Genomic DNA, 22180 nt, shown 5'->3' on the forward strand with positions numbered 1-22180 from the left:
GATTGCGATTATTCCACCAAAGAGTACTCGTACTAATCTTGATGTTACCTACTGGTCGTTTTTATATTGAAAACTTGTCGGGATTTTTTTCATTTTTGGTACAAAGGTCTTTTGGGTCAAAACGTAGATTTGAGTGAGTATTCAATGAGAATTAGGATTCTGTTAAATACCTACGAGATAGTTGCAATCGTAACGCGTCAATTAACGAATGTCGTACAAAAATTGAAGTGTTCTCAGTAAACAACAGGAACGTAAAAAAACTGAGTTGGTTCAGTTTTGTAATTTGCAAGAGTGCACTTTGGTGGAAATGCAAAGAACCAAAACGGAACCGATGATAGAAGAGTGAATGAAAAGAAATAACTGCTAGAGTCGAGTGGGTAGTCGTAGTTCGTGCTCCGTGAATATCAAGAGTTTTTCGTTATTATTATGAGTTTTATAATTTTTATTTTTGTGAAAATCTCCAAATAATAACGTTAATTATAGCATAACAATTGAATTATGGCATCAGATGAGGAAATTGAAGACACATTTGCCGGTAAGTCCTAGGTATTAGCTTTTTGATTTTCGTGTTAGCTTTATACCTCGTGTTTACCGTTTTTAACTATTTTTTAACTACTTATCTACGTGTATTATAATTAATTACATTACCTACAACCTTATTAAAGTAGAAATTGCGAAATTTCCTGTTAATTTTTAAGAAAAAATGCATAATTACGAATGGTAATCTGATACTTATTGGCGGGGTGAGGGGCGAATGGGTTTTCATTATTTTTGTGACAGCGCGCGGGCATATCCTGACCCTTAACAAAATGGAGGCCATCAAACAAAGACATTTGCAAATTGCAAATTAATTATTTTCCCTTCGGAATGTCTACGGGTATGTTTGGGGTTAGAAATTTCATATTTTCCCTCCAAATTCTTGTGACATTGACCACTGTCCACATGTCCAAGCACATGTTTCTGACATTTATATTGTTGATATTGTAGGGGTTGAGGAGTCTGTAGAAGAGGCTGCAGCCGAGCACATCGAGAATTCTCCAGAGTCGGATGATGCCATTCTTAAAGGAGTTGTAAGTGTCTTATTTCTCAATTTCTTCACTATTTCATCTATATTTACAGGAAGATGACGATGATTACGATCCCAGTGATGGACGAAAGAAGAAGAAGGGTAAGAAACGTAAGGCACGAAGTGAGGAGAAGAAAGGTAAAAAGAAAAAGAAGAAGAAAAAAAATGATAGCGGCGATGTACGTTGAATTAAACGAGTACATGATCAGTAGCGTAATCATTATGGTTTTAGGAGAGCGACTTTGGTTTGGACGATGATAATGGGGCCCTAGACTCCGACTACACATCGAGTAATAAAAAGGGCCGCAAGAGGGGTTCTACAAAACACATGACACCGGTAGCTGTCGTACCACAGCAGGAACCAATAAGCACATCAGGTACACAGGCCACTTTTCCAATTAATGATTAATCTTAACAGTGCAATTTAAGCGGGAATGCCGACAATAGAAGAGGTATGCACCACTTTCGGGCTTACGGACGTTGAATTAGAATTCACAGAATCGGATTATCAAAATTTAACCACGTACAAATTATTCCAACAGCACGTTAGGCCATTGTTAGCTAAAGAAAATCCAAAGGTACGTTGAATAATCCTCTGCTAAATAATTGATCCTTGTGCCGTAGGTTCCAATGTCAAAATTAATGATGCTGGTTGCCGCGAAGTGGAGAGAATTTTCTACAGAGAATCCCAATTTGCAACAGTCTGAGACTAGCGAACAGCAGCCGGCCACGCCGTCGACTGAATCTGAGTATTCCAGTAAGCCGGAGTATTCCGGTAAACCTGGTAGGCCAAGAAAAGAAACCAGTAAGGTGTGTATATTGTTGGTACAAGGCTGGTCATTAATTAGTTCATTAAAAATAACCCATGCAATGCATTTAATTTCATCAATTACTAATTCGATTTTGGAATATAAAGGCAGTTTATTTCTCAAATTTATTACCTCCATTGCTATTTTACTTGGACAATATTGTTTGGCTGAAGGTTTCAATGCGTGTTTGCTATATGGTTTTTTGTTAGTATCGTTGATTACAAACTGACAGTTGAATAACATCAAGTCCTTCCTCATTTCAATATATTTCCAAGCCTCTTTGATGGTTAGCTAACATTTATACATCAAATGGCTAATTATTACCCTCAATTCGAAGGGCCTTACTAGCTCATTTTGCAAATACATACTACTAAATAATTGGAATGGCCATTCCTTGCTCCCATGGTGTAAAACAAAATGCGCCCCTGTATCCTTCCTTTCTTCATCACGCGGATGAAAATCCAATACAGCGTCCACAAGAAATAAGAAAGCAGTAGCCTGTAGCTTCTACATCTAGCGTGTTATGGAAATTCTTATCACAAATTCAGATTATCCTAAAAAACCGCACATAGAAGGTGCTAACGGGAATCGTCCATTTTCAACCGTTTTAAGCTAGAGAAAATAACGAAATTTGACATTTCTAGTTTTTCGGTAATATCTCACTTATTTTCAAAGATTTTTCAAAAATTTCAAATGGGTTTTTTTTAGTCGCAAAAAGGGGTACTTTACCCCCATTTAACTTACATTGTATTTCTCACCATTACGGAGATCCCAGTGGTGAGCCACGAATTTGAAGCACCCTGTACACAACCAATTTTGTGAAATTCTCTCCATTTTAGTTGTCCGCCCAAGAATTGCAGTGGAATTTTTTTACAAATTTTCGAAAACCCCCAGATATATTTCCATTTAGGGGTGCGCCTTTTCGGGGAAAGAATTTTGACAAAAAAATTGCAAAATCGGAAAGCGCATACCGTCAAACCCATTCAAAGATGTGCCATTGGTCTAGTAACTCTTATAGTTGCTGAGAAAAAAATTAACAAAGAAATGCGAATTTTACCTCTGTTTTGAAGGTGGAAATTTTGCATTTGGACATAATATGAATATTTATTTAGAATATTATTCTAAACAACTTTTTTTAATAACAGCCGGCTTATTGATTGAAATGGCACTTTAAGTAAACATAAAATTATTGCTTTTTGAATTGTCACGGCCATCTTGGCTTTTAAAAAACAAAAATGTGTTTGAAATTCTTTACAGACCAAGCAAGCCGTGATCCCAAAACGAGATTCAAACATTTTTGATTTTTTGACTCAATCCAGGTATACACTATTTAACATCCTGTATAAATTTTGAACCGTTTTGATTTTGTTAAGCTATATGTTTGTCTTTGGCGACGCCTTGTCTCACTCAAATACAAATTGGCTTTGACATTGACATTTCTTTTTTGAATTTGTAAGTGAAGCTTTGGTTTTTTGGGAATGTCACATAAAAAAGTGACTTTCTTTTGAAAATCTCCAGTTCTGCAGATAAACGTGTTCAAAACGTCAAAATAGTCCAGTCAAATTAGCGCAATTTTGGACAAATAAAAACATTAATTGGTAAAGATCTGAATTTTGGTATACACATTTATTGGGACTTTCTATTGAACATATTAAAAGTCCCTGTCAAAATCTGTTGCGCTCGAGACGCCATCTTGGAAAAACGGTACACTTTTCCAGTTTTTTGCCCATGTCTCGGCAATTATTACTGACACGAAGAAATAGTTTACATGAAAAATATAGTTTACTAAATTCCCTATAAAAAAGAGTATTTACATTTTTTTTGTATCTCCAGTACTTTAGCTGTAATCTCACGTTGAATACGTCAGAACGCGTTTAGGCCCCGTATCGTAATTATAGGAGGCCGTCTTTTTTATGACTACATCGATAGCTGTAATAGAGCCAAAAAATGAACAGAATCGTCGTGCGATAAAGCATTCTACCAATGACATAATGTTTGATGATACATCATGTTTTTTTCAAAAAGGTAAGCGAAAATGTGTAAAAGTGTTGGAGCAACGAAATGATTTCTGAAGCTGAAGAACGCCCTTATCTGCATAAGTATAACGTGCCTGCTAGTGAGAGATATTAAAACCGACATCGTTATCAGACCTTCAGAATGACCTTGACCCTGTTCGGACACTCAGTGCTCACATTGAAGATGAAAGTTCTATTGAGAGAGAGTTTTATGAGAAACCTTACTAAACGTGTCTCATACCAAGCTTGAGTGCGACGACTTCGCATATATAAGAAATACTGGTAGAATTTTCAATGAATTTTTAATGATTTGTAAAAAGTTGTAAAAAAATATCTGCGCGACTGTTTCGAGAGCTCAGGATACTTGATTCCCTATTCGATGTCGGATTATAGCTAAAGTATTGGGCATACAGAAAAATGTTAATATGCTTTTTTATGGGCAATTTAATAAACTATATTTTTTATCTGAACTATTTTTCCGTATCAATAATTGTTGCCGATATATAGGCAAGAAACTGAAAAAGTGCTCCTTTTTTCCAGGATGGCGCCTCGAGCGCAACAGATTTTGACGGGGACTTTTAGTATGTCCAATGGGGAACACTAATGAACATGTGTACCAAAATTTCAGATCTTTACCGATTAATGTTTTTATTTTTTCTTATTTGACTGGACTAAAATTGATTATTCGCATCAAACTGTCTTTAATATCCAATCACCTGAAATGTTTTCACCGATTTTCACTCTTATTTCAACATTTGTGAGGGTGGCGTGGAGCGAAAGCTCTAAACCCGTATTTGTTAGTACCAGAGTGTTATGCTAGGTAGACTGATTTTTAATTTTTCCTAAGCGAAATCGAATTTTGGTGGTTCCGGCCGCCTTCTGTCTCGCGTCAACCCCCCACACATCTCTGGAAAGAGCAAAATTTAACACTTTTTGCGCAATAGAAATTTTTTTGACGTGAATTAATTAGAATTAACCAGAATGGATGTGAATTAACGTGAAATAATGTGAATTAATTTGAATTAATGTGAATTAATTTGAATTAACGTGAATTAATTGGAATTAATTTGAATTATTCTGAATTGACTTCAATTAATGAATTTGTTTGCATTATATCACTTCCAAGAAACACTAACTTCCGTAATTATGAGCTGATTTTGACCAAACTTGGGTTGGTGTAAATCATAAATATCTTGGTCAAGTTTGTGAATTTACACCATTTTGGTGGCGGTGGCCACTTTTATATGTTAAATGGCTGTAACCTTTCCTAATCTTAACCAATCATGACTAAACGTTATAGCGTGAAGGGTGGCGGTGAGTGGAGTGAGGAGGGGGGTCCTATCGAATGACATGGCAGTATACACATTACGAATGCACGAGAGTGTACGTGGAGTTCGCATGTTTATGAGACTCCGGATGTGACTTGGCCGTGCGTCGTTGGATTCGTCTCGTCAAAGACTATCTAATAGCAAATTATACATAAACTTCTTAAAATACGGAGAGAGAACGTCAGAAATTCGATGTATTATTCGGTTGATACTGTACAGAAATTAAAACTTCTTTAATTAATTACTCAGCTTGGCATAAAATCTGTAATTGGCCTTAAAATTCAAATTAAGAGCGCTACTTTACTCATGTCCTCATCGGATGCTGTTTACTGCAACTCATTTAATTAGCCAGGTTAATTATACTTAAATGAAGTAAACACAATTAGAATTATCTCGAATTTTTAGAATTTTAGTGTACATAAAATTTGAAGTGGTTTACCTCTCTAGAGTCACTACATATCATATTTTCATCCTTACTTTTTGCTAACATTTTGAGTTATTGCAGTTAAGGGTTGTATAACTTAGTCAAAAATCCGTGAGTGAATTAAATCCCATCATCTTTTTCAGGCCGAATCTGAAATCTTCGATGATGACGATGAAGATGATGAAGAAGAAGACAATAGAATTAGGAAAAAACGAAGTTCCAGAACGAAAAAAACTAGGAAATCTACCAAAGTACCTACTCTTAAAATTAAGTTAGGCAAACGAAAACGTGGCAGTTCGGTAAGGCTCGTTCGCATTTATGTTTGCGTCAGTTTTGACGAGAATTTTTTCAGGAGGACGAGATCGAGGGTAGTGGGAACGGGTCTGATCGCGATTCGGATGTTGAGTTTGAACAGATGTTACGCGATGCGGAAGAACAAAGTACGGCAAAAGCGGAAGAAACTGCCGCCGCTGCCGCGCAGGCTGCTGAAGGTGGTGATGCTGCGAATCAGCCACGACGTAAAGCGAAGACTAAGATAGGCAATAAGACAAAGAAGAAGAATAAGGTTAAAACTAGTAAAAAATTAGGCGGAGAAGGTGAAGAGCAGTATGAGGTAGGTTGTGATTTTTTCTTGTAGTATTTTATCTCGTTTATTGCGCTTAGCATCAAGATTACTGTGAAGTTTGTCAACAAGGTGGTGAAATTATTTTGTGTGATACTTGTCCACGTGCTTACCACTTGGTATGTCTCGATCCTGAATTGGAAGATACGCCAGAAGGTCGTTGGAGCTGTCCACATTGTGAAAACGAAGGCCCCACCGAACAGGACGATGATGAGCATCAAGAGTATTGTCGTATATGTAAGGACGGTGGCGAGCTATTATGTTGTGATTCCTGCCCTGCTGCTTACCACACACACTGTCTTAATCCACCATTAACCGATATACCAGATGGCGATTGGAAATGTCCTCGATGTGGTGTAAGTAGGATCCCCCTTAAAAGTATGTCCCTCATTCAATCGCCAATTGTAGTGTCCACCCATTCCTGGCCGAGTTTTGCGAATTTTAACGTGGCGATGGGCGGAAACTACAGAAGAGAAGCAAGACGCAGCATCCGGAACAAGTAAACCCAAGAAAGTTCGCCAAAGGGAGTTCTTCATTAAATGGGCGGAGGTGTGTATTTGGAAAATTTGAGTTTTTACTGTACTTCTTTTAACTATTTTAATTAAATAGCGATCGTACTGGCATTGCTCTTGGATTAGCGAAATTCAGTTGGAGGTTTATCATCCTTTAATGCTAAGAAATTATTCTCGGAAGTTCGAGCTTGAAGAGCCACCCAAATTTGATGAGCAGATGGATGAAGAGCCCTCGAATTATAAACTACAGTGTAGCAAGTTGAGAACTGCTGAACTTGAAGAACGCTTCTTTAAGTAAGTAAAGCACTAGGCTCTGCCTTTAAGATAAAAACTATCTGATTTGTTTGTTTTCTCAAAATTCTGGGGAAAAACCACAACAGTATTTTTAAGTCATTACTTTAATCATTAAACAAATTATAAAAGTAATCGTAAACGATTTACAAAAAGCTAATTTCCACATTAAAAGTCTTTGTCCTAAAAAAATTAGTTACTCTTGGACACGTGACACTTTCCTTTAAAATTTCAGAATAAAGGCGCTCACAAGTAATAAGAAAGTTGGATCTGCGCATGCGCAATCTAAAAAATTTACATAATGACCCAAAGAGTTAACCGGGGATTCCTACAAAGCCAATTTTATTTATTTATTCCCATTAAATATGTCTTTCTCTTTTAGAACTTGCAAAGGGATCAAATTGTAAGATGTTCATCTAAAATACAAATGTAAACTGCTTATAATATCTACACAAATATTAATTTAATCATTGAATAAGCACCTTAAAGAAGTATAACGCCCGTGTTAACTGAAAATCTGCCCAGGATTCTGTCGTCCCTCTGTTGTGGGGGGGAAGTGAACCACAAATTTAAAGCTAGTTACCGACTTTGCAGATTTCTTTACTTCTTTAAAATTCCAACGTTGCCAGATTTTTCGCAAGCGCTTTGAATTTGAATAAACTAGATTAAAATATTGAATAAGCTTTTATTCAATGCCAATAACAATATTATGTAAGGGAGGATCAATCTGAAATGTAAGATCATAAGGAACAATAAACAAAGTAAAAAATGTAGTTTAATCTAATAAGAAAGCAACAAGAACTGTTCTAAGGACCATTATCTTTACATAATAAACAATCAAACTTTAGCTAGCTCCATATAAGGATCTGGTAAATATGACAACACTGTTCAACTCTGATAAACAAGGAAAACAAAGGACCCCTAAGTATAACTGGTTTCCCTGTTTAAAATAGTCATTATTTACCGCCGCTTTAATATTTGTGGTAATTAACCACTTTGCAGTGTATGCAACACACCTTACACCAATTTCAGGTTTTCCTATGTTCTTTAAAGTGCTTATTCAATGATTTAATATAATACTGTTGACAAATGCCTATCTACATTGAAACATTCAACGTGTGTAGGATCATACTGTCGATGGGCCAAATCGCTGCTTGTGTGAAACCATCAACATCACTAACCGGTTTTTGCATTTTTTTGTTTTTTAAGGACTTGCTAGAGGTTGGTCCGATTTAGAACTTTGAAATAGAAGTCACTGTTTGCAGGCTAATATTTAATGCATCCGCAACTCTGTGAAATGAAATTTGTTACGTACACAAATTCTTATATTACTAAAGCAACCTCTTTTACTGCTATGACTGTTGAAAGCGGACCACCATTATCTCCTTTTCGTTCCAAATAATAAAAGATTAGAAATGAGTTGCTTACTTTTTCATGGTAAACCCGATGGCATTTTGGGTTATGCAACTTTCGGAGCAGAATATCGCAGTGAGACTTACGGAAGTTATGCTTCAATAATTGTTCGTTATGAAACTAACGAATTTTTTTAGCAAAACATGATAAATCATGAAAAGGTAGCAAACAGTTGTCGATATGCCTCAAAAACAGAATTGATGTGCGCGCATACTAAGAAAAATCCTACTTTACCCTAAAATTTCAGAAGGATTGATTCACAAATAACAACGTAGGTTTGAGCATGCGCAATAATTCTTTTACGGGTTTTTAGTGTATTTTCTGCAAAGTGAAAAATCGCCATTGGTTTATATGTAAACACTAAAAGTATAAGTGAAACTAACGATCTTATCAAAATATTATTTTGGGCATGCGCAGCGCCAACTTTCTCATTTACAAAAGCATTTAAATTGAAATTTGATACATAATCACTTAGAATACAAGCAAATCTAACACCAGTTTTAAAATTTGATTTTGCGCATGCGCAATACCAACTTTCTTATTTATGAAAGCATTTAAATTAATTGTCTTTGTCTTTCACTGGCATTGTCATGTTGGTTGCTTGTTACTGGCTTTTCAGGCTTAGATGGGTGCCAGCCAGTTGTGATGTTGAGTGGAAGAGCAGACACGGATGATATCCCTGTCTGAACTCCGCCATTTAGACAGGCTCTGTATAGAAATTGTCTATTAAAGTCATTTATTATTATTATTATTATTATGTGCCAACAGGCATCCTTAAGTGTACACCTACTGTAGATACGTAATATTCGAAATTTTTTTAGGTACGGTGTTAAACCCGAGTGGTTGCTAGTTCATCGAGTAATCAGCCATCGTCAATTGCGCGATGGGCGTACAATCTACTTGGTTAAATGGCGAGATTTACCTTACGATCAAGCCACTTGGGAAGAAGAAACTGATGATATTAGCGGGTTAAAAACTGCAGTTGAATATTATATGGTAACGTAGGGCGCATGTGGAATGCTTCTTTAGTGTTTATTATACTATTACAGGATCTCAGAGCGGCTGCTTTTGGTGACGGATCAGGCAAAAAGGGAAAGAAAGGCAAAGGCAGGAAAAGCAAACCGAGAGAGCTTGCCGACGATGACGATAAAATGTGAGTATTCATCATTAGATTGGTTTCTTAACGCTTATTGGAATTGTTAGAAGAAGATATACACCGCCGCCAGATAAACCGCTGACCGATTTAAAACGCAAGTACGAGAAACAACCCGATTTTATCAGCGAAACTGGAATGCAGTTGCATCCGTATCAGTTGGAAGGCATAAACTGGCTTCGTTACTCGTGGGGACAAGGTTTAGATACAATTTTAGCAGACGAGATGGGTCTCGGTAAAACAATTCAGACGATAACATTTTTGTATTCTTTGTACAAGGAGGGGCACTGTAAGGGCCCGTTTTTGCTTAGTGTTCCTCTTTCGACAATTATTAATTGGGAGAGAGAATTTGAGCTGTGGGCTCCCGATTTTTATTGTATTACATATGTCGGTGATAAAGACTCTAGAGCGATAATTAGAGAAAATGAGTTGACTTTCGAAGAACAAGGTCGCTCTGGTAAAGTGCAGAGATTGAAAGCGAGTTCAATAAAGTTCAACGTTTTACTTACTAGTTACGAATTAATCTCAATAGATTCGGCTTGCTTAGGATCTATCGACTGGGCAGTATTAGTTGTCGATGAAGCTCACAGATTAAAGAGTAATCAATCGAAGGTGAGAAGCGTTTTAGTTATTCAGACATTTAATTTTCTCTTCTTTCAGTTTTTTAAATGCTTTCTAAACAGTTACAGTATTGCCTACAAGTTATTACTAACAGGAACACCTTTGCAAAATAACTTGGAAGAACTCTTCCATTTACTCAATTTCTTAAGTAGTCAGAAATTTAATGACCTAGCCGCTTTCCAAAACGAATTCGCCGACATTTCCAAAGAAGAACAAGTGAAAAGATTACACGAATTATTGGGACCACATATGTTGCGACGATTAAAAGCGGACGTCCTGGTATTATCCCCCAACTTAAATTATTATATTGCTAATAAATTCCTTCACAGAATATGCCTTCGAAATCCGAATTTATCGTAAGAGTAGAATTATCTCCAATGCAAAAGAAGTTCTACAAGTACATTCTGACTCGAAATTACGAAGCATTGAATCCCAAAGGTGGCGGCCAATCGATATCTCTACTTAACATCATGATGGATTTAAAGAAGTGTTGCAATCATCCGTATCTGTTTGCGGTGGCCGCCGAGGAAGCTCCTGTCGGACCTGGTGGGACGTACGAACTTACCAATTTAATTAAGGCTTCGGGAAAATTGATTTTAATGGCAAAAATGTTGAAACTACTTCGTGAGCAAGGCCATAGGTAAGTAGCTAAATTGTACCAATGCAGAGGAAAAATCTTAGCTTGCTTTATTACAATAACCCTAAAAAAGGTATTATTATTAGTTTCCTAGCGCGAGCGAGTTATACATGATAGTTTTGAAGCACGTATTTTTATCTAGAAAAGATATTAGTTTTAGGGGATGATTTATTGGAGTTTAACTGCGTAAGCGAGACGAATTGGGGTGTAAACCAAGGGTGCAGCGGTCATTTCGTTTGGGAGCTGCGACTACCAGTTCCTTAATCTTATATTTCATTCAATGTTGCTTCATTAATTTATATACAGGGTGTCCCATTTATCTTGAGACAGACGATTATTGCGGAAACTAGTGGCGATATGAAAAAATGATTTATATAAAGTCTTCCTCATATGGGGGGGGGGGGGCCCATTTTATGATGCACATTTTTACATAATTGTCCCTTAAGGATCAACTGCAGGGAAACTAATTTTCTCACTTTTTCTTAATACTCCAAATAATCTGGTCGTACACTTAACTGACACACAAACGCTGGCAGCTTCTCGAAACTTCACGTGTTCTTGGTAACACTGAACTTGATAACAAAGAAACATGACTTGATGAATAAGATGATAAATTTTCGGTAGCTGTGCGGACGGTAGAAACTTTTAAATTTTAATGAGTAGAGAACCTTAACAAAAGGCCTCGTTGTACTCCATTGCTTGCTTTTTCAACTTGCCAAAATTTTTGGCGTAATTGGAGAACACCCCTTAAACTGCTAACACAACTTTAGTTAACTTGCTCCTGCATAGTTTATTATAAAAAATGACGAACTGTGTCTTCAACAAAACATTAGACTGACTGCCCGTAATTTAACATATACAGATGTACACGCTTTTCAACCGTCAACTATCAGCAGTAGCTGATCTAAAAACTCACCAATCAACGATTGAACGCGCCAAACGACCCAACTTCTCCAATAGCAGACGCGCAATTCTTCGAAACTCCACCTCTTAGTGACTGGCGATAATAAATGAAAGCGGGTGTGACTCATTCTTTGTATGAAATAATTATGTTATGCTGGCTTGGGATTTTTCTAGAATCTTTTTGTTTGCTATATAAGCAAATTCAATAGTGTTGTGTTTAAGCTTCATATCGATACATCGAAGTGATGAATAGTGAAATCAAAGAAATAATAGACAGGACTGTACCAACCTCAAAATTAACAAATGGTATTGCCAGTAGAGTTAGACTGGCAAACTAATAGCGTTAAGATTTTTCCTCTCCGGGCTATGTTCTAATTACACTATAGTTTGGGTAAGAATAGAGTGCTCTTTTTAGGGTGTTGATATTTTCTCAAATGACAAAAATGTTAGATGTGTTAGAAGACTTCTTGGAAGGTGAAGGTTACAAATACGAACGTATTGACGGCGGTATCACAGGTACACTAAGACAGGAAGCAATTGATCGATTCAACGCCCCTGGTGCACAACAGTTTGTGTTCTTACTATCGACAAGGTAAGCATTTTGACGTAGAGATTATTGTTGATGGCCGATTATTTATCCAGGGCTGGAGGTCTGGGTATCAATTTGGCAACGGCCGATACCGTTATAATCTACGATTCCGATTGGAATCCTCACAATGACATACAGGCTTTTTCGAGAGCCCATCGTATCGGTCAAGCCAATAAAGTAATGATCTATCGGTTTGTCACTCGTAATAGTGTGGAAGAACGTGTCACGCAAGTGGCCAAAAGAAAAATGATGCTTACACATTTGGTGGTAAGACCCGGTATGGGAGGCAAAGGTACAAATTTCACCAAACAAGAGTTGGATGATATTCTTCGATTTGGTACTGAAGAACTGTTTAAAGAAGATGAAAGTAAAGGGGATGAAGCTATACATTATGACGACAAGGCGGTCGCAGAATTGTTGGACAGAAGCAAGGAGGGTATCGAGCAAAAAGAAAATTGGGCCAATGAGTACCTTAGCTCGTTTAAGGTTGCGAGTTATGTGACCAAAGAGGGTGACAATGAAGAAGAAGTCAATACCGAAGTTATCAAACAGGAAGCAGAAAACACGGATCCTGCATATTGGATTAAACTTCTCCGGCATCATTACGAGCAACAGCAGGAGGATATATCACGAACATTAGGAAAGGGAAAACGTGTACGGAAACAAGTGAATTACAATGATGGTGGCATGACAACTGACACTCGAGAGGACTCTACTTGGCAAGAAAATTTATCAGACTACAACTCAGATTTTTCGGCCGGTTCCGATGAAGATCGCGAGGATGATGACTTTGATGAAAAGAATGAAGATCTTAATAGACGCGGCAGAAGACGTCTTGAAAGGAAAGATGAACGAGATCGCCCACTACCTCCGCTTTTAGCGCGTGTAGGCGGAAACATAGAAGTTCTTGGTTTCAACGCGAGACAACGCAAGGCTTTCTTGAACGCGATAATGCGCTACGGAATGCCCCCGCAAGACGCCTTCAATTCCCAGTGGCTGGTTAGGGATTTGCGCGGAAAGTCTGAGAAGATTTTTAAGGCGTACGTTTCCTTATTCATGCGTCATCTTTGTGAGCCAGGAGCGGATAACGCCGAAACCTTTGCTGACGGCGTTCCTCGGGAGGGGCTCAGTCGACAACATGTGCTAACAAGGATAGGCGTCATGTCTTTGATTCGTAAGAAGGTGCAGGAATTCGAGCACATCAATGGCGACTACAGTATGCCCGAGATTATTCGTAAGGGATTAATGGGCGATGCTGCTAAAACTTCGAGCAACCTTCTGGCAGGCGATGCAGATACGCCTAAAAGTGCAACGACAAGTACAAGTGCAACTCCTGCTACAAGTGCTGCTGCTAGTCCCGCACCTGTCCCTGTTGACTCGTCAGAAAAAGAAAAAGAGGTAAGTGCCAACAATCTTTATTATTTATTTATTAGTATATACAGGGTCCCTATTAAAGATAGAAGCAAAGCTCAAACTGTTTGAGATATATTTTGAGAGACATACTTTGAGGTCATAAATAACTATTTTTGACACTCGGTTGACACCATTTATGATTAAGGTAGTAAGAAAGGAAAACAAGTACAAATTGTGCACAACCCTTGTGCAGGTAAAGCATTTTTTTTAAACACCCTTACGAAATTTCTTCCATAAATAATAAAGTTGGCATTGCGCATGCGCAAAACCAAATTTGGAAAATGGCGCTACATTTGCTTTTATTCCAAGTGGCTATGTATCAAATTTCATTTAAATCACTCTATAAATACAGCTCCACCAAGCAAACAAGTCCCTCGGAAAATATGCGAACTAATTTAGACAATTCGTGGCGGGAAAACGTTAAGCCAATACCTACAACGCAGGCGTGTACAGTCCGTAAAAAATGTGACAGTGACACATTTATACATTAAATGTTTATAAAATGCGCTTGTTGCGCCAATTTTATCCGTACGGCAAGAAAAGAGAAACAAACCTCTGCAATTGTGCATTCCGAAGCCAGAAATGTTATTAAAAGGGTAGTGGAATTCTTCGGCAAAGAGAAAGCTGCCGGTGTGTAGATATTTCCTTTGGGAAAGGGCTAGCTGCAGCTGGTGCGACCGGCAAACCAACGAAATTCATAACCAAGATTAGGTAATGTGCATTTCATTAATATTCCTCTGAAATAAATACTTATTGTTATCCTGTAGATCGAAGTCAAACTTGCCGATGATAGGACATGGAAATTTCCATCAAAGACGCAACGAAGTGCAACTTCCTACAAAATAACATTGGATAATTCTGATTTAGGCGTATTGAAGAATGCAATTTACATGATCCATAACAAAGTCTCTACAATCAATAATTAAATAATAAAACCTACATCCATTTTTTATGGAGTACTTGCTAACAGAAGAAGAACCTGGTGTATATAAAACTGACTGAAGCAGGATGAAATAAATTGGAATGAATTGAAAATACACAGCTCATCATCAAATCGAAAAGTATAAGTCTGGATACGACATAATCCACATTAAGAGATTGGAAGAATAAATGTGGCAACGCCATGGATTGTTAGATGAAGCTGTAGAAAGTTTATCTTTCACGGTAATCACTGGCACATCAAGCGAAGGTTCTGAAATCAGTGAAGAAGAAAGTGACGACGATAGCATTTAATTAGTTTTTTTCACTACTAGCGTCTGATGACATGATTATTAACCTTTTTTCCACTTGTAAAGTAGGCTTTCTCGGCATTTGTTCAAAGTGGTTAATAATGTGAACATTATTAACTAGTAGTCAATAATGAGAACTGTCACGCTGTCAATGTTAGAAAACACAACCCGAAATTTCGCTCAATAAACGTTTAGACAAGTTCTCTAAAATGAATAATTGCCACCATCCGCCATTTCCAGAGAAATTACATACCTAAAATTATCATATTTTGAAAAAATTCGAACGAAATTACTCTTTGAAAATATCCCAATGATGAAAATACGGCCTGTTTGACTTGTACTTCTACGTACTTGATTGACATGTTAAATTAAGAAACAAACAATTCTGTCCAACCGTTCACTTTCTTATCAAATTAATATGTTAATTTAGAGGATTTCAAGTGCTAGTAGTGAAAAAAACAGTATATATACTTCGCACCTTACACCCCTCGGCGCAAGCGCCTCGAGATGTAATCTTGGTGCTCAGGCAATAATACTGTACTTCTCTACCTTGATATATAATGTACTATTTTTCACTACTAGCGTCTGATGACATGATTATTAACCTTTTTTCCACTTGTAAAGTAGGCTTTCTCGGCATTTGTTCAAAGTGGTTAATAATTTTTTATTATTAACTAGTAGTCAATAATGAGAACTTTCACGCTGTCACTTTTAGAAAACACAACCCGAAATTTCGCTCAATGAACGTTTAGACAAGTTCTCTAAAACGAATAATTGCCACCATTCGCAATTTCCAGAGAAATTACATACCTAAAATTATCACATTTTGAAAAAATTCGAACGAAATTACTCTTTGAAAAATCTCAATGACAGAACAAAACGGTTTGTTTGACTTGTACTTCCACGTACTTGATTGACATGTTAAATTAAGAAACAAACAATTCTGTCCAACCGTTAACTCTCTTATCAATATATGTTAATTTAGAGGATTTCAAGTGCTAGTAGTGAAAAAAATAGTATATATACCACGATAGAGAAGTCTATTATTGCCTTCGCACCTTACACCCCTCGGCGCAAGCGCCTCGAGATGTAATCTTGGTGCTCAGGCAATAATAGTGGACTTCTCTACCTTGATATATAATGTACTATTATACACACTGCTTTGTCATTAGTAGTACCATTTTATACAATGGTAGTACTCAGGTAACTATTTTGTTATTTTGGGTTGTAGTTCTTGCATTAAACTTCTTTCTCCAGTTTCCAAACGTAGCTACATTAAAAAAAATGCCAAAATAGAACAAGTTTAAATTTCCCGCCAAACACTATTGACACAGACTGTACTTCTAAAATACAGCGACACCAAACCATCGCCTTCTTGACGGACTTGTTTGCTTGGCTTGACTGTAAGAAAGTTGGCACTGCGCATGCGCAAAACGAAATTTTGAAACTGCCCTTAAATTTGGTTTTATTCCAACTGGCTATGGATTGTCTGCGCCGTCTATACTTGGGTATGACTCATCGATGTATAATTAACTTACTGTTCACTTTGTCTCTTAGTGTGGTGTCACACTATGCGTTTTTACCGCTCCTACTAAAACGCTCCTGTTTGACGGGATGATAATATCACCTCAGTTTAAACTCAGTCACTCTTTAAAAATCGGTAACACATCAGGTTACACCACAATAGTATAACAAGTAGATGTCGTTCTGTCAAACCGCATCCGTTTTAGCAGAAGCGGTAAAAACGCATAGTGTGACACCACACCTGACACATACTGCAGCTTATTAGAAAAGGATGGCAATTCGCAACAGTCAGAGTCTGCTGTGCAATTCATATTGCCGGTCCAAAACGTACGTCTTGCATTTGCATTAATTTTTTGTCTGTCATTTGACATTTCGCGTGTACCTGGTTATTCCCTATTTTTACATTTTTACGGTAAATATATCAAGAAACGGCTTCTTTAAAAACTTCTGGTCATTTGCGGAGTGTTTAATTGGTAATATACAATTGTTGTGAAATTAAAAATGTGTTTGTTTATACATATACTGATATACACTTGATTGAAATATTGTCATTTTTACATACGCATATAATAATTATAGGACATTGGTTAAATAAAATGTAACTACACTGTTTTTCTTGTTCTAAAGCTTCAAATTCAATATGTATTTGAGATTAACACGAATTGCCTAAGGGTAGGATATCTTGTTGACTTACGCAAGGCGTAGGTTATGTTACAATCAGCGCGCAGACGTAGGTAATTATAACATTTCTTCTACATTGATAATCCACCACCACAAGTCAAATTATTACTCTTCTTATATGAAAATAATTGCCTTAACTTTTGAAACGGATGCAGCGTATCATGATTCCACATTCACCATTTGACAGATTACAGTGGAGACATCTACCGGTGCGCATTATAACAACACGTCGATTAACCGTCGACTGACGTCGCCTGAATATTAAACCACTTGATTTTAAAAATAAGCCATATCCAAGTAGGTATACGCGGTTCATTCTATATCAAATTTTATTTAAAGTAGTTAGAGCGCGTTCGGCTGAAGTCAAGTGATGTACTCGACCTACCTATTACTTACGGTAAACGTCCCCAAAAAAATGTTGTTATGAAGGAAACATAATTAGAAATACGGTATCAGTGGTATTTTGTACCTCAGCACAATGCAAACGTCTTACATGATTTTTAAAAAGGTATATACAGTAGTCAACTTGACTAGTCTCCCTACTTTTCGACCCTGTTTCAAACCTTTGCACACTAAATGTTGACGACACACTGTGACTAAATATTCACGTGTAAGCGGTAAATCCTAAACGAATATATTTATTTTTAATCAAAACATATGCGAGACGTATGTAACAGCCGGGAAAAATAATTTGGCGTTTTACGTGAAGTCAGTGTAGTGCATTTGGTTTTTCGATGTTGGCGCCAGAGATCCCCAGCCGCTATCTTGATCTCGATCCGATCAGTGTGTCAACAAGGCATGTGCACGCCTTTATAAATATCGCTGGTTTTGGTGTTCTTTCTGAAAGACACCATGCCTTTTGTGAAGAAAAGTGCTCAGCAGAAGAAGGAAAAGATTGTCCTAGCTCAGCTATATACTAGACCTAGTGGAAAAGTCATCAGATTTAAACGCGTGTTGCATAGCGTGCCGCCGCGCCAGAGTAGACGCCGCTCCGGCGGTAAGTAAATATCTTCCTTATTTAATCATGAACATGTACTTTTCCGTGCATATTTAGATTCGTCACAAAATTTCGCTTCTAATGAGACCCATCTCATTTAAGTCTTGATACAAAAACATTCGCTAGCTCAGAAAAACTGAGTCTGTCCATAAGAGCCCATGTTAAAATACCCTGTTTTTACTGTCAAATATCTCAGAAACGGCACATAGGAACACTTTTTTCTTGACCATTAGAAAGTGCGTCTCTCAGAGAATAAGTGACCAAATTTTCACCAACTTCTTGTTACTTTTACCTAGGCGCTCTAACTACTTTAAATGCCTCCATAAATAAGAAAGTTGGCACTGCGCATGCGCAAAACGAAATTTTGAAACTGGCGTTAAATTTGGTTTTATTCCAAGTGGCTATGTATCAAATTTTTTTTTGCCCAATGGTTATATTTCTTCCAAACGTCCCAATCGCCCTTTGTAGGTACGTTCCTTTGACAATTCACTCTTAAGATATCAGGAATTATAACCGATCACGACAAGGGATCGAGGAGGAAGACCAATCGCCCTTTGTAGGTACGTTCCTTTGACAATTCACTCTTAAGATATCAGGAATTATAACCGATCACGACAAGGGATCGAGGAGGAAGACTATGGTTAGTATAAATTAATTCCTTTCGTTGAGACCTATCATTAGAATACAATGAGAGATAAAATTAATTTTTAACCCCTACCTACCGGTAGGACCATTCCCCTAGAAATAGTTCAAAACGGTAAAAGTGGGACAGGACGGACGAACAAACCGCAAACAATGGCACATTTTTTTTTAATTCTTAAAAAATGCGCTTAAAATAAGCTATCTAATGACGTATCACATGACATATGTCCATTTAAAAAAATTTAAGATGGCTGTCACATTCCAAATTCCAAAATATGTGAAATAATTGTAAATGGAAGCGTTCTTTTCATGTCTATACTTCAAACAGTTTCAGTGCGAGATGCTTGGTTCCATCTTTAATAACAACCCTGTGTATTGTTATCGGAGCTTAAGTGCAAGAATGATTTGAATCATGTCTGTTTTAATATTATAGAGTGAAGAACCAAAGGAAGCTAAGGAAGAGAGTAAAGAGAAAGAAGATAACGGAGGTCAAAAAACAGATAGTGAGTCTACAGAATCTGATAAGACTGAAAAAATGGAAGATGTCAAGGAGTCTAGTGATGAGGGAAAAGACAGTAGTGATGGTAAGAAAAGTGAGGGAGACGAAGAGAGCACTGAACCTGTCAAGAAAGCAGAGGATCTATCTAAGGGCGACGAAAAGAGTGAAGATGTGGAGAAGAAAGATGACAAACCTAAAGAAGAGAAGAAAGAAGAAGATGACGACGTTGTCATTGTTCCAGATGATAAAGTACGTGTACTTGTTTTCTTATTAGCTCAGGGGGTTGACATGTGACCAGCTATGAATCTCACCTGTTTCTTTATTAATAATTTCTTTTTTTTTATCTTATTAAGGGTGGTGTTTTTTTTGGGTTGTTGTGGAAATCTTTTATTGTTTAATAATCCAATTTTTGAGAAAAGTGAAATCACAAAACCTAACCTTTAGACGGATGACTGGTGTGGGAGTTAGGGTTCACTAGAAGCAGTAGTGGCAGCAGTAGGAAAACGTTCCCCGTTTGCAAGTGCACAATGTTTCATGTTTCACTTAAATTGTGTGATCCATAAATTTTTTAAAAATAGTAAACTTTCAATCATTGATAAATTGACAGACGTATGATACACTAATTCGAACTAAAGAGAAAATTGCGGTGACAGATGTTTACTAACCATTGCCAAAATCTCTCTGTCTAAAATATATATTGCAATTGGCCTCATTATTTATATTACTTGGCCGGCTCGTGTGGCGCAGTTCAGTTAAAGCTGGACTGTGGTGCTAAGGGTCCCTGGTTCGAATCCGGGTTCGGGCATGGATATTTGTAAATGTATATTGGGTTGGGTTGGTAGATCCTTGGCTGAAACCCCGCCCACTCAAAAATAAAGGCAAAATAAATAAAAAAATAAAATACTTTGCAGAAGAAAACAGAGCCAGATACAGAAGAGCCAAGCAAACGTAAGTTCATGTTCAATATTGCCGATGGAGGTTTTACTGAACTGCACACACTTTGGCTTAATGAAGAAAAGGTAAGAACGTGACAATTCTGGTGTACAGATTGAGATTAATTAGTTCTAGGCTGCGACACCTGGACGCGAATACGAAATTTGGCATAGGAGGCACGATTATTGGTTACTAGCGGGAATTGTGACTCACGGCTACGGTCGATGGCAAGACATTCAGGGCGATACTCGATTTGCCATTATCAACGAACCTTTCAAAATGGATGTTGGAAAGGGCAATTTTCTCGAAATTAAGAACAAATTTTTAGCTAGACGATTTAAGTTACTTGAGCAAGCGTTAGTTATCGAAGAACAGCTACGACGCGCGGCGTACTTGAATCTGACGCAAGATCCGAACCACCCGGCCATGTCGCTCAATGCTCGATTTGCGGAAGTTGAATGCCTCGCTGAATCTCACCAGCATCTCAGCAAGGAGTCATTAGCCGGGAATAAGCCTGCCAATGCAGTACTGCATAAGGTTAGGATTTATTCTTTTCAACTCGAAATGATGCCCTTTTCCATAGGTCTTAAATCAATTGGAAGAACTTCTATCAGACATGAAATCTGACGTGTCACGATTACCTGCAACTTTAGCCCGCATACCGCCCGTTGCCCAAAGATTACAAATGTCTGAACGTAGTATTTTATCTCGACTGGCAGCAACATCATCTTCCACAAATCAGTCAGCAGGTAAGTCCCAACAGTGCAGCAACCGCAAATAATTGCTTATGTTTTAGCCCAAGTTATGAGCCAATTTCCTCCAGGTTTCAATGCAGGAAATTTGCCTAATTTTGCAGCTGCTGCGGCAGCGGCAAACTTTGCCAATTTCAGACCACAGTATTCCGTTCCGGGACAACCGCCCTCTGGTTTTCCATCATAAGGTCTTTTACTGCACATTATTGCTGCTCTGATCTCGGCGTCCTCACACACAGCTGGCTCTCGGTATCACAGCTACGTATTACATTTAATGAGTACAAGATTGTCTACTACTTGTTCATTAGTATTTTGAGTTTTAAGTTATTTAAGAGTGGTAATTATAAATATAAATTATTTGAGTACAGGATGATGCACATGGTTGTTAATGTATCTTGATATAGGTAGTAGGTTTAGGTAATAGTGTCGATAGTTTTTTGTTACAGTGTAAGATCCTCCACTTACGGACGGTGCAGTTTTTTTTAAATAATGGTATGTGAGACATTCCTACGATTGCATATACTCAAAATCATGTTAGGTATTTAAATGTATCTTGTAATAAATCATACTTGAATAAACATCTCCCATTGTAACATTGCATTTGAACTAGCTCTATAGGTTTTGCCACCCTGCGCCGCCCTGTCTGGTAAATTGGCAGACTCGAAACATAATTTCCTACTTTTAAAGTTCGCCACTAATAAATTAATTGAAATCACTCCAAAAATGCTCTATGAAAAGGCACAAAAAAGTAAAAATGACTTCTAAAAAAAAATAAAAAACAAAAGGTATGATGGTTAACAGGAGACGAAACGTCAGACTTAAAATTTAAAACTAGCATCTTGTAGATGGAAAAAAGTGGCCATAATTGTGTAATTTATTTTAAAATATCTTCGGTAAAAAATAAAAATGATTTTGAAAAATTTCGTTTTTTTCAGGAAATCTCCGAAAGTAGTCCGAAATTTTTCAGTTTCAAAACGGCGTTTTGTTAAGCACCAAAATACGCAACTTTGCCAAATTTAAACCTGGCCTCGAATTTGAATCGACCCGTCTTTATTCTGGTTTTAAACATTTAAAGCCTTAATTCGGAAGATTGAATCTATTGCTACACATGTTACATTGAAATCTAT

The 22180-nt window shown here is 37.3% G+C and overlaps 1 protein-coding gene across 3 annotated transcripts; it reads left to right on the forward strand.

Moving 5' to 3' along the window:
- Positions 1 to 351: 351 nt before the first annotated feature.
- LOC116175413 (chromodomain-helicase-DNA-binding protein Mi-2 homolog) lies at positions 352 to 21646 on the forward strand. 3 transcript variants are annotated; one of them, XM_031493523.1, is made up of 23 exons: positions 352 to 535; positions 988 to 1070; positions 1120 to 1245; positions 1299 to 1443; positions 1496 to 1644; positions 1691 to 1876; positions 5786 to 5941; positions 5995 to 6255; positions 6306 to 6620; positions 6673 to 6813; positions 6874 to 7070; positions 9302 to 9476; positions 9530 to 9633; positions 9684 to 10245; positions 10294 to 10533; positions 10584 to 10894; positions 12210 to 12386; positions 12437 to 13781; positions 19303 to 19617; positions 20280 to 20387; positions 20437 to 20838; positions 20885 to 21050; positions 21098 to 21646. In XM_031493523.1, the coding sequence occupies exons 1-23, from the start codon at positions 499 to 501 to the stop codon at positions 21238 to 21240; spliced, it is 5844 nt and encodes a 1947-aa protein (XP_031349383.1). In that variant the 5' UTR covers positions 352 to 498; the 3' UTR covers positions 21241 to 21646. The 3 variants fall into 3 exon arrangements, with proteins under 3 accessions (XP_031349383.1, XP_031349384.1, XP_031349385.1); XM_031493524.1 differs by having other exon boundaries at positions 9687 to 10245; XM_031493525.1 differs by lacking the exon at positions 352 to 535 and adding an exon at positions 745 to 877.
- The last annotated feature ends 534 nt before the right edge of the window (positions 21647 to 22180 follow it).

This window comes from Photinus pyralis, unplaced genomic scaffold (genome assembly GCF_008802855.1).
Source record: "Photinus pyralis isolate 1611_PpyrPB1 unplaced genomic scaffold, Ppyr1.3 Ppyr1.4_LG7, whole genome shotgun sequence".
NCBI classification, from domain to species: domain Eukaryota; kingdom Metazoa; phylum Arthropoda; class Insecta; order Coleoptera; family Lampyridae; genus Photinus; species Photinus pyralis.

Bases quoted from the DNA above. Each gene is read 5' to 3' on its own strand.
- LOC116175413 (XM_031493523.1), top strand. From the start codon at position 499: ATGGCATCAGATGAGGAAATTGAAGACACATTTGCCG. The intron at 6,256-6,305 runs GTAGGTTGTGAT...TATTGCGCTTAG, and splicing joins AAGGTGAAGAGCAGTATGAG to CATCAAGATTACTGTGAAGT. The intron at 20,839-20,884 runs GTTAGGATTTAT...CCTTTTCCATAG, and splicing joins CCAATGCAGTACTGCATAAG to GTCTTAAATCAATTGGAAGA.